The sequence below is a fragment of the Gastrolobium bilobum genome, unplaced genomic scaffold (assembly GCF_033153095.1).
Source record: "Gastrolobium bilobum isolate Gb01-03AN ecotype WA unplaced genomic scaffold, APGP_CSIRO_Gbil_v1 utg9290, whole genome shotgun sequence".
NCBI classification, from domain to species: domain Eukaryota; kingdom Viridiplantae; phylum Streptophyta; class Magnoliopsida; order Fabales; family Fabaceae; genus Gastrolobium; species Gastrolobium bilobum.
In genome coordinates, this window is record NW_026898305.1 from 13,838 (window position 1) to 30,995 (window position 17,158).

At 34.5% G+C, this 17,158-nt stretch overlaps 1 protein-coding gene across 1 annotated transcript; it reads left to right on the forward strand.

The window, feature by feature from the left end:
• The first annotated feature begins 12,476 nt into the window (after nucleotides 1–12,476).
• On the forward strand, nucleotides 12,477–15,780 carry LOC133314774 (G-type lectin S-receptor-like serine/threonine-protein kinase At1g11300). Its single transcript, XM_061516298.1, has 7 exons — nucleotides 12,477–13,767; nucleotides 13,891–13,998; nucleotides 14,214–14,419; nucleotides 14,499–14,709; nucleotides 14,909–15,146; nucleotides 15,222–15,372; nucleotides 15,478–15,780. The coding sequence occupies exons 1-7, from the start codon at nucleotides 12,477–12,479 to the stop codon at nucleotides 15,778–15,780; spliced, it is 2,508 nt and encodes an 835-aa protein (XP_061372282.1).
• Nucleotides 15,781–17,158: the final 1,378 nt, after the last annotated feature.

Sequence of the window (17,158 nt, forward strand, 5' to 3'; positions counted from 1 at the left end):
GCATTAGGAGCTTCATACAATAATTTTCAATTGGTAACTAAAGTTTTGAGAAGCTTGAATAGGGAATGGCAACCTAAGGTGATGGCTATTTGTGAATCAAAAGACTTGAAGAATATGTCCATTTCTACACTCTTTGGGAAACTTCAAGAGAATGAACTAGAATTGGCAAGACTAACCTTGAAGGAGCAAGCAAAGAAGAAAAGCAAGAGATTAGCTTTGCAAGCCACAAGCTCAAGCCCTCAAGTAGAAGAAAAGGAAAAGAAGCTCTCCGATGATGAATTGGATGAAGATGAAATGAGTCTCTTTGTAAAGAAATATGGAAAATTCTTCAAAAAGAAGAATTTACAAAGATGACCTTCATTCCCATCAAGAAGAAAATCCAAAGATGAAGGAACGTCTCAACTCAACATCACGTGCTACGAATGTGGAAAAATCGATCATTTTAAATCGGATTGTCCAAACCTTCAAAAGAAAGATAAACATGAGAAAAGACAATCAAAGGAAAAGAAAGGCTTTAAAAAGAAGGCATATGCGGCTTGGGATGAAGACTCAAGCTCCTCCGATGATTCAAGTGAGGAAGAGGCTAATGTATGTTTCTTGCAAGACTCTAAAGCCTCAAATGAGATAAGCAAAGGAATGCAACATATGTGTTTCATGACAATGGAAAATGGCAATGAGTCAGAATCTGAGGTAAACTCCACTTGCTCTACTATCTCTCCTTTATATGATGAATTGCAAAATTTATTTGATGAATTACATAGTGAATCATTAGAGCATGTTAAATCTCTTAGAGAATTAAGAAAGACCATTGTCTCTTTAGAAAAACAAATTGCATGCTTAAACAAAGAAGTAAAAGAATTAAAGGATGAAAATGAAACACTTAAGTTGATTGATGATAGTGCAAGTTGCATTAAATGTTTATCATCAAATGATCATGCATCATCATCATGTAATTCATGTGAAAAGCTAAAAAGTGAAATTGATGATTTAAACAATGTATTAAGCAAATTTTCATGTGGTAGAGATAATTTAAATGTATTGCTTGGAAAACAAAGATGTATGTTTAACAAATCCGGCTTAGGATTCAACACTAACATACAAGAAAGATCCTATAAGAATTTCTTCATATCACCGTCTTACATGACTAGTAGTCCTTTTATTAAATGCTATCATTGTGGTGGAAAAGAACATAGTGCATCAACATGTAAGATTAGAAAGAATGGAATTAATGGTCAAAAGAAAGTGTGGGTCCCTAAGGGAACTAGACCCATGACTTACACACAAGGACCCAAACAAATTTGGATACCAAAGATTAAATGCTAAACTTGTTTTGTAGGTGTGCTTGAAGAGTGTCTCATCCAAATGGGTATTGGATAGTGGTTGCTCAAAGCATATAAAGGGAGACATTATCAAATTTCTTTCAATTACAAGGAAGGAACATGGACATGTATCTTATAGAGACAATAACAAGGGAAAAATTCTTGGTATTGGGAAAGTTGGTAACTCCTCATCAACTTGTATAGAAAATGTTTTACTTGTTGATGGCCTTGGACATAACTTGCTTAGTATTAGTCAATTATGTGACAAATATTTTAAAGTTATTTTTTATTCTAAGTGTTGCAAAATTGAAAGTTTAAATGATGGGCAAGTTAAGTTTAAAGGCTATAGAGTGGATAATATCTATATGATTGATCTAGATGATATGCCTTCAAATGACGATAGTTGCTTGGTTAGTAAGGAAAATGATTCATGGTTATGGCACAAAAGAATTGCTCACATTGGCATGAGTCACTTAAATAAGTTGATTTCTAAAGACTTAGTAATTGGTCTTCCAAAGCTTAAATTTCAAAATGACAAATTACGTGATGTATGTGTAATGGGAAAGCAAGTAAAGGCTTCTTTCAAATCCAAAGATATTGTTTCAACTACTAGGCCTTTACAACTTTTGCACATGGATCTTTTTGGACCAACACAAACTATGAGCTTTGGTGGTAATTACTATGCATTTGTCATCGTGGATGATTTTTCCCGCTTTACATGGACATTATTTCTTGCTAATAAAAGTGAAGCTTTTCAAGCATTTAAAAAATTAGCCAAGTTTATTCAAAATAAAAAATATTTAAACATTGTTTCTATTAGGAGTGATCATGGGGGAGAATTTGAAAATTAAGATTTTGAAATCTTTTGTGATGAAAACGGAATTCAACACAATTTTTCCACTCTTAGGACTCCACAACAAAATGGAGTTGTAGAAAGGAAAAATCGTGTCTTACAAGAATTTGCAAGGACAATGATAAATGAAAACAATCTTCCAAAATATTTTTGGGCGGATGCCGGAAGCACCGCTTGCTATGTCATGAATTGTGCCTTGATTAGGCCAATTTTAAAGAAAACCCCTTATGAACTCTACAAAGGAAGAAAACCAAATATTTCACATTTTCATATTTTCGGTTGCAAGTGTTTTGTTTTGAATAATGGAAAGGATAATCTTGGCAAGTTTGATTCAAAATTCGATGAAGGTATATTTCTAGGATATTCACTCACAAGTAAAGCATTTAGAATCTATAACAAAAGAACCATGGTAATTGAAGAATCAATTCATGTGATATTTGATGAGACTAACCCCTCTATGTCTAGAAAAGATATTTGTGATGATGATATTGTAGAAAAATTGGGAAACATGAACTTGAATGAAAAAAGGCAAGAGGAAAAACAAAAAGAAAAGGAGCAAGCTCAAAATGAAGAAACTTCTCAAGCAAACAAGGAAGAACGGGATCTTCCAAAAGATTGGAGAACGACAAAAGGTCACCCCATTGATGCTGTAATAGGTGACATGTCAAAAGCGGTAACCACTAGAAATTCTATTAGAAATATTTGCAATCATTTAGCATTTGTTTCACAAATTGAACCTAGAACCATTGATGATGCAATTATTGATGACCATTGGCTCTTGGCAATGCAAGAAGAATTAAATCAATTTGAAAGAAACCAAGTGTGGGAACTTGTGCCAAGACCCAATGATTACTCAATAATTGGCACTAAATGGGTCTTTAGGAACAAGCTTGATGAAAATGGAATAATAACTAGAAAAAAAGTTAGGCTTGTTGTTAAAGGATATAATCAAGAGGAAGGAATTGATTTTGATGAAACATATGCTCCCGTTGCTAGACTAGAAGCCATAAGATTATTGCTTGAATTTGCATGTATGATGGATTTCAAACTATTTCAAATGGATGTTAAAAGTGCCTTCTTAAATGGTTATATTCAAGAAGAAGTTTATGTTGATCAACCACCCGGTTTTGAAAATCATGACTTGCCTAACCATGTTTTTAAACTTAAAAAGGTATTATATGGTTTAAAGCAAGCTCCAAGAGCTTGGTATGAAAAGTTAAGCAAGTTCCTCTTAGAACAAGGTTTTGAAAGAGGAAAGGTTGATAGAACTCTTTTCATAAAAAGGAAAAATAATCATATTTTGCTTGTTCAAATATATGTTGATGATATTATATTTGGTGCTACTAATATTAAACTTTGTGAAGAATTTGCCAACATCATGAAAAGTGAATTTGAAATGTCAATGATGGGTGAGCTCAACTTCTTCCTTGGTCTTCAAATCAAACAAGAAAAGGATGGAATCTTCATCAACCAAGGAAAATATTGTAAAGAATTACTCAAGAAATTTGGGATGGAGAACTCAAAAGCCATTGACACTCCCATGAGTACATCTTGTGCATTAGACAAGGATGAAGGAGGTAAGCCTGTTGAGATCACTAGATATAGAGGTATGATTGGCTCACTTCTTTACTTAATCGCAAGTAGGCCGGATATAATGTTTAGCGTGTGCATGTGTGCTAGATTTCAAGCTAATCCTAAAGAATCACACTTAAGTGCCGTAAAAAGAATTTTGAGATATCTTGTAGGCACTTCGCAAATGGGATTGTGGTACCCTAAAGGTGCATCATGTGAACTTATAGGATATTCCAATTCTGACTTTGTGGGTTACAAATTGGATAGGAAAAGCACTAGTGGCACTTGTCACTTTCTTGGTTTCTCACTAGTTTCTTGGCATAGCAAGAAACAAAATAGTGTAGCATTGTCCACGGCCGAAGCGGAATATGTGGCGGCCTGTAGTTGTTGTGCACAAATCTTATGGATGAAACAACAACTAAAGGACTTTGGGGCTGATCTTGATCACATCCCCATTAGGTGTGATAACACTAGTGCCATCAATCTCACCAAAAATCCCATAATGCACTCAAGAACTAAACACATTGATATTAGACATCATTTTATACGAGATCATGTTCAAAACGGTGATTGTATTTTGGAATTTGTAGAATCCTCAAAACAATTGGCTGACATTTTTACCAAACCGCTTTCAAAAGAAGTATTTTACAATTTGAGAAGAGAAATTGGCTTGATTGATCCATCATATTTGTAAACTTTTATGGATATTCTCTTTGCTTCAATGCAATACCTACATTGTTTACTAACTTATGCGTTGAAGATTCTCCAAGTCTATTTTGCAGATGCATTCCTTCAAAGGTACTATTTACTTCAATAAGGTATTATAAGCTTGATCATATCATAACCCTTGCAAAGGTACCTTGAACTTGGTTGCTTTGATATTTTCTTCTCACAATTCTTAGACAAAAATAGTTATTACATGTGCCTCTTAACTCCTTGCTGTGATTTGTATGCCATATGTCATGATATGATGGATTAAGAGTATCCTTTTTGGTCTTTTTTGCATCTGTCTGGAAATATCCGGATATTCCAAATTGAATATCCGGATATCGTAAACCAAATATCTGGATATTTGTCGCGCTGGAGGTTTTTAAAAAATAGGTGTCCGTTCATTTTTTTTATTTTTTATTTCCCTTCTCCAGCCCTTCGTCTCCCTCCCTCTCTACCCTACACTGTGACTCTCTCTCTTTCTCTTCTCTTCGTGGCTATCACTTTCACTCTCTCTCTGTATCAACATTTTCGTTGGGGCTTCTGTTCTCAGCAACCAGTTCGCCCACACCCTTCCTCACGTTTCAGGTAGGTCTTTGTCCTCTCTCCTGAAATTTCTTCCTTGTGTGACTGCATTCGGGTATTCACTGTTTTGGAACAACAACATTTTTTTGTTGTTTCTCTTGTTCATCCCTGTTACAAACTTCTCTTATTTTCCAGCTTCAACCTCACTCCGCTTGCTGCCATGGTTGACCGCGAACGTCGATCCAAAAGGAGGGCTGACATCCCTGCCTCTTCCTCTGCCCTTGCTGCTGCCGACGTTGACTGGTCTGGATTCGGTTATCTCTTCGATGGGAATGCCGATGAGATACGTACATTCATTGAGAAGTTCTATACCCGTCCCATTTTGGAGCCGAAGTATTTGGACGTTGCTTTCTTTGTTGGTCAGGGGTTGGATATCTGTCAGATTCTTGACGCCATCAACCTACGTCAGTTTGCTGCGCTTCAGTGTTCTTACTCAGAGGTGCTTGTTAGAGCTTTCTACAAGAACCTCGAGTACTCTCGTGGCACTTTACGGTCTCGCGTAAAGGGAGTCGACATTGCTGTCACTCATGATGATTGGGAGGAGCTCATTGGTTACACCTTTCAGATGGATGATGATGATGATGTAGTGACCGCTGATGAGCCGCTCACTTTTGATGAGATTCATTTTTCAGACTTTCAGTCCTACAATCGGGCCGCATTTGTGACCTCCATCCTTCATCCCAGGACTGCACAAACCAAATTGGTCTGAATCTCAGCCAAGAAGCTGAGTATCTCTTCCTGTATCCTACTATATGTGATATCTCACATCATTCTCCCTAGGCATTCCAGTCATGCCATTGTTCAGGAGAGTGATCTATTTACCATGTGGGCTATTTGTACTCAGCTCCCCATTGACTGGCGCCACACTTTCTGCTCTCAGATGCGAGACGCATCATACGAATCCACTACTCACTTGCCATACCCTATGCTTATTCAGCATATTATGGAACTTAAGGCTGTGCCCATGGATGGTGAAGTGAAAAAAAAGCTCATGCCCGGTCACAACTGTTTTGGAGAGAAGCTGCTGATGAAGATAAACATCATCCGCCTGCATGGTCAGTGGCAATGGGATGATGAGGCTATATATGGAGATTCCTCAACTGACGATATGGATGAAGATTTGCACACTCCATAGGCTGCTGATATGCCAGCAGATTCCTCTGCTGCTGCAACTCGACTTCCTTCGCTGCCTCCTCCACTCACCACTTCTCGAGGCTACACTTCTCATGACATCATGCTTTATCTTCAGCAGCAAGAAGCTGCTCATATTGCCTTCGGTCAGGATTTCTCCACTCGTCTCACTCGCATTGAGTCCTCACTTGGCCTTATTTCTCCTGCCAGTGGTGCTGGTGGTTCTCGTGATGACCATGATGGGGGAGATGAGGATGATGAGGCCACTGCTATAGATGAGGACACTTCCAGTGATGAGCACATTCCTTTCGCTTCTAGCTCCGAGGATGACTCTTAGTCTAGGATTGCTTGCTGTTATTTTCTTTCTTAGCTAGACTATAATTTTTTTTTTTGGACGCTTGTACTCCTTTTGGTTGATGTTATGTTTGAGTACTGCCCGTATCTACTTGATGTATGTATCGTTTTTTGCTTAATGCTATGCATCATATTTTCCTTGACATTTCCTCACATTATTTCATTGCTGGTATGCTTATTTATGATATCTTCTTTATTGGATTACTCGTTTCTTTTTTTATGTTGCCAAAGGGGAAGAAAAGGTTACTAAAATTGAGAAATATTCAATTAGTCAAGCTGAAAGGTAAATAGGGGGAGATATTGAAACTTGATTATTGAAATAAACTATTCCATGAACTAAGGGGGAGCATCGATTTAAGATGAATGAATTTATGCAACACTAACCCTCTTTCTCAATTTAAAACTTGTCATCATCAAAAAGGGGGAGATTGAAGAATCAAAGTGATGATGTGGCTGCCATGTACTCAAAGATAACACACTTGATGATTCCAAGTCAGCATAGTTTTGATGATAACAAACAAACGTGAAGATGAATGCTCAAAGACGAAGCAACATCCAAAAGAAATCAAGCAAATGTGAAAGCATGAAAATCAAGCCAAGTCTAAGATCTCAATGGTATATTCATTTAGGACTTAGGAAAATATGTAAAGGTGTATAGTTTCTAGCATTGCATGAACTCAAGTCATTCATATCATAAAGTGCTTAAAGAACCTTGATCTAACAAGCCAAACATGCATTAAAAGGTTTTCAAGTGTCTTAAGCACGTAAGCATCATGGCTATATATAATCACAAACATTCATGGCCTTACATCTCTCATATATTTTTGAAAGAATGCATCCTTGAAGAAGTCAAAACAAATGGTTTGATATGTCCAATATTGGTTTGGAAAAGGTACCTACATGATATAAACATTTGTAAATAGTTTCCATAACCAATTATATGCATTACAAGTCATAGAAACCATTTTGAAAGAAAAGAAACTCGGATATGGCAGTGCAAAAAGGGTGCTGCCATGAAATATCCAGATATTTCACTATGAATATCCGGATATCAATATCCGGATGTCAATATCCGGATATGGCACCAAAAATATCTGGATATCAATATCCGGATATGTGCCCGACAAATATCCGGATATGTACGGACTACAACAGCTAGTTTTCAAATGAGGTGTCAATATAAATACCCACATCAACAGTGATGAACAGTACACGATTATAGATCAATTATTGAACCTTTATTACTCTTTCTAGCCTATTATTGCTCATTAATCACTCACCTTGATCATTGCATACACTTGAGCTCATCTTTCTTTTGAAGCTATACACCTACTAGTGCTTCTACATGTGTAATCTGTACTTAGAGAGTACTTATCATTTGTTAATCATCTCAATCTTACTTCTTGAATTGAGAGGGAAGTGAACCCTTATGTTAGTGAAGAAAAAGTGTTAGTCTCCAAGGGAACGAAGTCTTGGAGAATTGTGTAGTGGTTTGTTGAGCACCCTTGAAGCTCAACCGAATAGTGAAAGTTGACAAAGCGGCTTCAGTCTGGACGTAGGTCTCGGTGGTGGTGACCGAATCAGGATACATCTCGTTTGCACTCTCTCTAACCCTTATCTTTGCATAAGCATTGTTGGATTATTTTAGCATATTTAATTTCATATCTTTCTAATTATTTGCTTGAATTATTTGCTAGTATTTAGTCTTTGCGCGTAGTAAATTATTTGAACTTAAGAAAATCTTTTTCAAGAAGAAAAGTGAGGCATTTTGTGAAAATATTTTTAAAACTCAATTCACCCCCTCCCCTCTTGAGTTTGAGGCCACTTGTCCAACATATATATATGAAAAAATATTTTTGCCTTTGTGACAGAAGATTTTACCTGTCACACACTATGTATTACTGGTAGTACATAGAGTAATTTTTTTAGAGATTCATTTTTTGTGATACCCATTCCTTTTTTGTGAGATTGGCAGACAAAATTATCTACTTCAACTATAGAAAAGTTAAAAAAAAACAAAGGAAGAGTGGGTCCCACAAAGAATGAGTCCGTAAAAAAATTACATTATGATCTATCGATAATACAGTGTGTGGCAGATAAAATATTTTGCCACAAAGACAAAAATGTTTTTTTGTACAAATATAGGGAAAAAATATTTCTCTAGCCACTTGAGATAAGCTTATATCTAGTCACGCCTTATAATTATGTACTCAGGGAATACATAGTGGTAAAATTAAAAAAAATTGTACCAAATTATGGTAGCTCAGTTGGTGCGGAACTGAGCAGGTGGGGGTGAGAGTATGTGTTTGATTCTTCTTAGCACCATCTTTGGGAGGAGTTTAAAGCATTAATTCTAGGACCCGCCCTGATTCGGACTAGTAGCGAAGCGATGAACCAATTGAAATATTTCAAAAAAGAAAGTTTCTTTTTTTCTCTCTCAAGAAAATTTTTAGAAACTTGTCGGCTGTAGTAGAGAGAAAAAATGATTTTAATATTATAACTATATACTCTCCAAAGTACATAGTTATAAGCGGGTGGCTAGAGATAAACTCGACTTTTGTGACTGAAGAAATATTTGTTTCATATATATATATATATATATATATATATATATATATATATGGGTTTGTATTTTCTAAAGTTACTTTAGATAACTTTATCTAATGTTTATCGAAACGACGTAGTTTTGGGACGGAAATCATGGTGTTTTTGTAATTTTAATTTATTTCAGGGTTATAATAGTCTTTATCATTCTATTTTTTTAATTTTTCAACCATAAAACTACATCGTTTCAATGAACATTAGACAAAGTTATCTAAAGTAACATCAGAAACATTTTTCCCTATATATATATATATATATATATATATATATATATATATATATATGGGCTTATCGTATCTCAAGCTGCCGGAGATAATTTTATCTCTGGCTAAGAAATCATAACCGTACAGAGATGGATCAATGGTAATAAAGGAAGAGAGAAAAAAAAGAAATCATAACCATTCAAAGGTGAATCAATTAATATAAGGAAATAAATAAACAAAATAACGTAATTTTAGGATGGCCGGAGATAAACTTATCTCAAGTTGCTGGAGAAATGTTTCTCCCTATATATATATACATATATATATATATGGCTTTACTTTTCTCCCACCGCTTGACATCTAGCAAATGAATTTGGGGAATCATAACCGTACAAAGGTGGGTGATGCATTAAATGCGGGGAATTATAATCAATCAATGATGTAAGATTTATTGTTGGACGTCTAACAGCCGGAGAAATAATATTACCACACACACACATATATATGAGAAATGTTATACTTACAACCTATTTTTGTTTACAACCTTTTACAATAATATCTTAACTGTTGATTTCAGTCAATCAACGATTATCATTTATTGCAAATTATTAATTAATTAATGAGTTTAATTTGTGGAAATAATAACCGTTGATTGAAGAAAATCAACGGTTAAGATATGGTTGTAAACAAAAATAAATTGCAAGTATAACCTTCCTATATATATATATATATATATATATATATATAGGTAAAATCATTTTTGCAGCCGCTTTACGTACAATAACGACAGGTGTATGGTTATGATTCCTCGCATTTAATGCTTTCAAGTATATACACGACAAGTATTTCATTGTTGCACGTACAGCAGCTGCAGAAATGTAAACCCATATATATATATATATATATATATATATATATATATATATAAGGATATACATTTCAGCAGCAGCTGTACGTGTAGCAATCAAATACTTGCCATATATATACATGAAAGCATGAAATGTTGGGATTCATAACCATACAAAAGATAAAAACATTAAATGTGAAGAATCATAATCATACACCTGTCGTTGATGTACGTAAAGCTGCTGCAGAAATGATTTTACCATATATATATATATATATATATATATGTATGGGAAATATATATGTTATGTACCATGATAGGAAACCAATTTCCTGCACAAACAAACTTTGGAGGGGCCCATCGTGAAAAAATAAATAAAAAACAAAATAAATGTTGGCAGAATATTCTATGGGTCAGCAGGAATAGTTTTCCTTATCATCTTACATGATAGATGTATAGCCCTATATATATAAGGAAAAATATTTCTTCGGCAACTTGATATAAGTTTATCTCTGGCCACCCCAAAACTACGTCGTTTTGTTTATTTATTTCTTTATATTAATTGATTCACCTTTGAATGATTATGATTCCCTTTTTCTCTCTCTTCATCTATCACCATTGATCTATCTTTGTGTGGTTATGATTTAGTAGCCGAAGATAAAATTATCTCAAGTAGCTTGAGAAACGATAATCCTATATATATATATATATATATAGGCATGATATTCTTACACCAGTATAAGAATAAGAAGTCTTATATCCAATCTTGAACATTGATCCTCTTGTATCCAATGGCTCACATTACTAAAAATTTATAGCCGTTAGATCTAAGTGGGATCAACGGAAAGATTAACAATGTAACTTACACTAGTGTAAGATGATCCTTATATATATATATATATATATATATATATATATATATATATATATATATATATATATATATATATATATATATATATACAAAAGTCATACTTATAACCTATTTTCGTTTACAACCTCTTACAATCATATCTTAACCGTTGATTTCTGTCAATCAATGATTATTATTTTAACAAATCAAACTCATTAATTAATGGGAAAAATAATATCATTTTAAATGACACACCTTACATCCTTTCACTCCCACAAAGAGGTGGAACCCACACATTTAAAACTTTTCTCACACATTCTCTCACTTAAAATGACACAACTTTGTGTCTTTCAAAATGATACACATTTTTTCCTTAATGAATTCTTAATTCACAATAAATGATAACCGTTAATTGACGAAAATCAACGGTTAAGATATGATTGTAAGTATAACCTTCATATATATATATATATATATATATATATATATATATATATATTGTAACAACCAACTAGTGTTACTACCAATCAATTTCACTGTTAGATTGATTATGTTGATACGACGGTTATATTTATTTTCATCTTTGTATGGTTATGATTCCCCATATTTAATGCGAAAGTATTAAATATTGGAAATCATAATCATATAAAAGTGAAAATAAATATAAAGTATTAAATATGGAAAATCGTAATCATACAAAGATAGAAATAAATATAACCGTCGTATCAACATAATCAATCTAACGGTGAAATTGATTGGTAGTAACATTTGTAGTAACACTAGTTGGTTGTTACATATATATATATATATATATATATATATATATATATATATAGGAGAATGATCCATTTACAAATTTTTTTTTGAAAATTTTTACAAATTACACTATGTTCTTAGTAAGATAAGAGTTGAACTAAGAAATAAATTCTATTTTAGAAACTAAAAAAGGGTATCCTGAGCGATTTCAATAATAGGGTTCATTGATATTCATGGTATAGTAGATGCTATCACACATACAATCATACTCAATTCGATGGAATTGTTTTGAGGAGTTATTTCTTGGTTTCGCCCGGTCATCAATAACTTGATTATTTTTAGATCAGTGTTCCAGGAGAAGATAGTGTAGTTTGTAAGCATTTGTAAACAAAAAAGTTTGTAAATATAACATACCCCATATATATATATATATATATATATATATATATATATATATATATATATATATATATATTTATATAAACAAGTTGAACACCAGATAAGTTATTTTTATACATTATTTTAGTAGTAATTAAACGACGAGAAACAACTTGAGTAAAGAATAAACAGCGAAAGCCCCACAACAAATCGTGTTGACTCTCAAAAGGGAAGCCTCAATCAAGAAAAAAAATAAAAATCATTTATGAAAACTAAATCCACCATTATCGTAAGAAAAATAATCACATGTGTAATGGGTTTGAACAAGTTCACAAATTTGTTCTTCGTTTTGATCATAGTCTACTTTTATTTTTTAGATGTTGGTGTTGCCATAGTCACCATCACATCATCACAGTTCATCAAGGACCCTGCAACTCTAACCTCCAACGGTGGTAACTTCACCTTGGGCTTTTTCAGCCCTCAAAATTCTACAAATCGCTATGTGGGAATTTGGTGGCAACCAAAATTCACTGTCATATGGGTCGCTAACAGAAACCAACCACTGAATGATTCATCTGGGGTTGTAACAATATCTGAAGATGGCAACCTTGTGGTATTGAATGGACAGAAACAAGTTATTTGGTCATCAAATGTGTCCCATATTGTATCCAATTCTAGTTCTCAACTTCTAGATTCTGGGAACCTTGTACTGCAAGAAAGCTCAACAGGAAACAGCATATGGCAGAGTTTTGAGCATCCTTCAGATGCATTATTGGAGGGTATAAAACTCACAAGCAACAAAAGAACAAGTGAGAAAGTAAAACTCACATCATGGAAAAGCCCTTCCGATCCATCCACTGGAAGCTTCTCTTTAAGTGTTGAACGCCTTAGTATTCCTGAAGTGTTCATTTGGAATGAAACTAGACCATATTGGCGCTCTGGTCCTTGGAATGGTAGGATCTTTACTGGGATACCAGCAATGAAAGCTTTTTATCTAGGTGGTTTCCGTGTTGGTGATGATGGGCAAGGAAGAATTGTTCTCTCTGCTACAGAAGTTGATGAGGTTGGTTTCATAATCTATATCTTGAATTCTCAAGGAAATTTTCAAGAGAATTGGTGGGATAGAGTGAAGAAAGAATGGCAAGTAAGATGGAATAGTCATGACTTGGATTGTGATGTTTATGGTGTGTGTGGGCCTTTTGCAAGCTGTAATTCTCAGAGCTCACCAATATGCAGCTGTTTGAGAGGGTTTGAGCCAAAGAACATAGAGGAATGGAATAGAAAAAACTGGACTAGTGGATGTGTTAGGAGCACACCACTACAATGTGAAAGGACCAATAATCAAAACAAAAGTGTGGATAGTAATAAAGCAGATGGGTTTTTGCCATTGCAGATGATCAAAGTTCCTGATTTTGCAGATGGGTCATCTCTCACACTTACATCAGACACATGCAGAAGTCAGTGTTTGGAGAATTGCTCATGCATTGCATATTCATATGATGCTAATATTGGTTGTATGTCTTGGACTGAGAATCTAATAGACATACAGCAATTCTCAAATGGAGGACTTGATCTATATTTTCGTGTGGCCTACACAGAACTTGGTAATCTTAACATTGTATGCTAGTTTTTATCTGCACAAGAATTTGAAATACACTTCTTAGGCTTGATCCTTTCTAAGTGGTTTGGATTAGAAATATAAATTTTTTGTTTTTCCTAAATTACAGATAAAGGGAGAAACAAGACAGTCATCATTACTATAACAGTGACAATAGGAACTGCCATAATTGTCACTTGTGCATATATCATGTGGAGAAGGATTTCTAACCATCAAGGTAATATATCATGGATTCAAATTTACTCATACGAGTTTTCTATATATTGCTACAGTCGATGTAAACTACATAAAAGGCATGCTCAAAATTCTTTTTGGTAACTAGTTTGTGTTCTCTTTTTCTTTAATTGATTAACAATTTCTAATCGCTTCCCGTATACATTTATGTATGTTGTGTCTCCCTCTTGCTAATTCGTGGCACTGTAAATAAACCAGCTAGGAAAAAGAACAGTGATGGAATCCTACAATTGAATAGAGGTGAATCACCTGCAGAATATACAAGTGCCAATGTAATCGGAGAACTATCACAAGTTAAGCTCCAGGAGCTATTAATATTTGATTTTGGAAAGCTTGCAACTGCCACAAACAACTTTCACCCATCCAAGAAACTTGGTCAGGGTGGTTTTGGTCCAGTACACAAGGTACACTACTAAATCAAGCAAAGTTAGTAGTATATGAAATCATTGTCTATAGTTTATGTTTATGCATAACGTATTATAGGGGGAACTGCAAGATGGTCAGGAAATAGCAGTTAAAAGACTTTCTAGAGCATCTAGACAAGGTCTAGAAGAATTCATGAATGAAGTAGCTGTGATTTCTAAGCTTCAACACCGCAATCTTGTAAAACTTCTTGGATGCTGTATTGAAGGAGAGGAAAAGATGTTGATATATGAGTACATGCCAAATAAAAGTTTGGATGCATTTATCTTTGGTTAGTTCACTGATACCCCTTTAGCATCTGTCCCATATCCAATTTTCCCTTTACCTAATTTTCCCTTTATCTATTATATATGAATATGAACAATTTTTTCACTGCTTGTGAATTCTCTTGAAATCATCCTAATTTGTTGATATAGATGGGATTGCTTCATCTTGTAACTTCATTATAATTCTACCTTATGGTTTATTAGATCCTTCAAAAAGTAAACTTCTTGATTGGAGAAAACGATTTAGCATAATAGAAGGAGTAGCACGAGGATTGCTTTATCTTCATAGAGATTCAAGGCTAAAAATCATACATAGAGATTTGAAGGCAAGTAATATCTTGCTAGATGAGGAGCTCAATCCAAAAATATCAGATTTTGGTATGGCTAGAATATTTGGAGGGAGTGAAGATCAGGCCAATACTAGAAGAGTTGTTGGAACATAGTGAGTACACCTTCTTCTTTGTCCAAAATTATTGTAGCATACGTGAATAATAAATTGTGTTACATTTTAATGCAGTGGCTATATGTCTCCTGAATATGCAATGCAAGGAGTGTTTTCAGAGAAATCAGATGTCTTTAGCTTTGGAGTTTTGCTACTAGAGATTGTTAGCGGAAAACGAAACTCATGTTTCTATAACGATGATAATTCTCTGACCCTTTTAATATTTGTAAGTCAAATTCTTTCCTAATCCTATTATAGGGGTTATGTTATGTAGCCTTTTGATGATAAAATTTCCAAATGTTGGATACTTGTTTTTTTTTTTTCATTTTAGGCATGGATACAATGGACAGAAGACAACATTTTATCTCTAATTGATCAAGGAATATATGATCCTAGCCTTAATGAGCATATTATAAGGTCATTACACATAGGACTTTTGTGTGTACAAGAATTTGCTGCAGACAGGCCTAGTATGGCTGCTGTAATTTCTATGCTTAACAATGAGAATCTTGATCTTCCTTCTCCAAAGCAACCTGCGTACATACAGAATGTGTTGAGTTCAGGGTCCTCTGTAGCAAGCAATGGATTGTACTCCCTCAACACTGTTAGTGTTTCAGACATCAGTGGCAGATAGCAAACTAGAGCTTCGTTAAAGGTTGTTGTTACTGCCAATTAAGGTGTTGTGAATTAAAAAAGGGTTGTTGGAACTTGGAACATTTTAAGTATAACCTTTTCTTTGTCAAAGAACATATAACATGGCAGGGCTATTTAAGGAGAAGTTTGAAGTTTTGGTTTTTAAAATGTTTAGATGGATATGGAAATTCAAATGCTCTTACATTAAATGTACCACCCCTTTATTAATTTTTATTTACTTATAAAACATCACACCTTTGTTTCGTTTTTTCATTGATTTTCCACCATAAGGGATTAGTTTTCCTGAATCATGCCTTATCCTCGTTATAACAACCCCAACTGCTAAATCTTAAATTAGAGATTTAATTTAAGGATTTAAATGTCATAATTAGATTCAAAACGTGATTTCAATTATTTTGACTGTAATCATGACTTGGTCATAAACAGTGTCTTCTGCCGGGTATTCTACACTGCTGTGTAGCAACCGATAGAACTTGAAAATAAGCAAATTGAGATTAAAGACCTAATTTAGCAATTCTGATGCCAAATATGAGTTCAAAGGGGAAAATTATAGAGTCTAGCACTTTTCGCGAAAATCTCGTGAATAATGTTTTTCGCTGGGTATTTCGCACCGCTGTTTAAGCAACTGGTAGAGTCCAGAAATGAATAAATGATGTGTTAAGTGTAAGAAAGTTCAATATATGCCAAACAAGTTATGTTTAGATAAAAAGTGTTAAATTTATAAGTTTTACGTTTTCGTATGCAAACAGTGCACAGTTAGTAATTCACATTACATTTCGTTAAATTTATGGTATCAGAGCAGAGCCTTTCTCCTTGTACAGTGTGGTTCGAGGATGAACTAGGCGGAAGCTGGTGGGCATGTAACATCCCTGGCGCTGACGAGGACGAGGAGTGATCGCCGTTGCGAAAGGGCACAGACAAAGAGCGGCTCCTAGCAAGCGGCGATGGTACATGAATGAATCGAATCAACACTCGAAAGAGAGGGATTCCAGAGACTGTGCTGGTATGGTATGATACAGTTGAGGATAACTTATAAGAATTAATTTGTACTACCTATACTAACAAGATGCATCTATTTTTCGGTAGCCCAGAACAGAAGAACTCAATAGTTAAGCGTGCTTGACTTGCAGTACTTCTGGGATGAGTGACCTCCTGTGAAGTTTTCCCAAGAAGTGTCGAGTGAGGAAAAAGCAGATTGAAAAATCTTGTATTAGTATGTAGGGATAGTCATTGATTCTTGAAGTGGTCAAACGTTACATCTAAATCCCCATTTGTCTGGGTTACAGCCGTTTTGCTGTCCGATTTTTGATGGATGATATATATCATATGAAACGAATTTAAGAAAAGAAAAAAGTTAG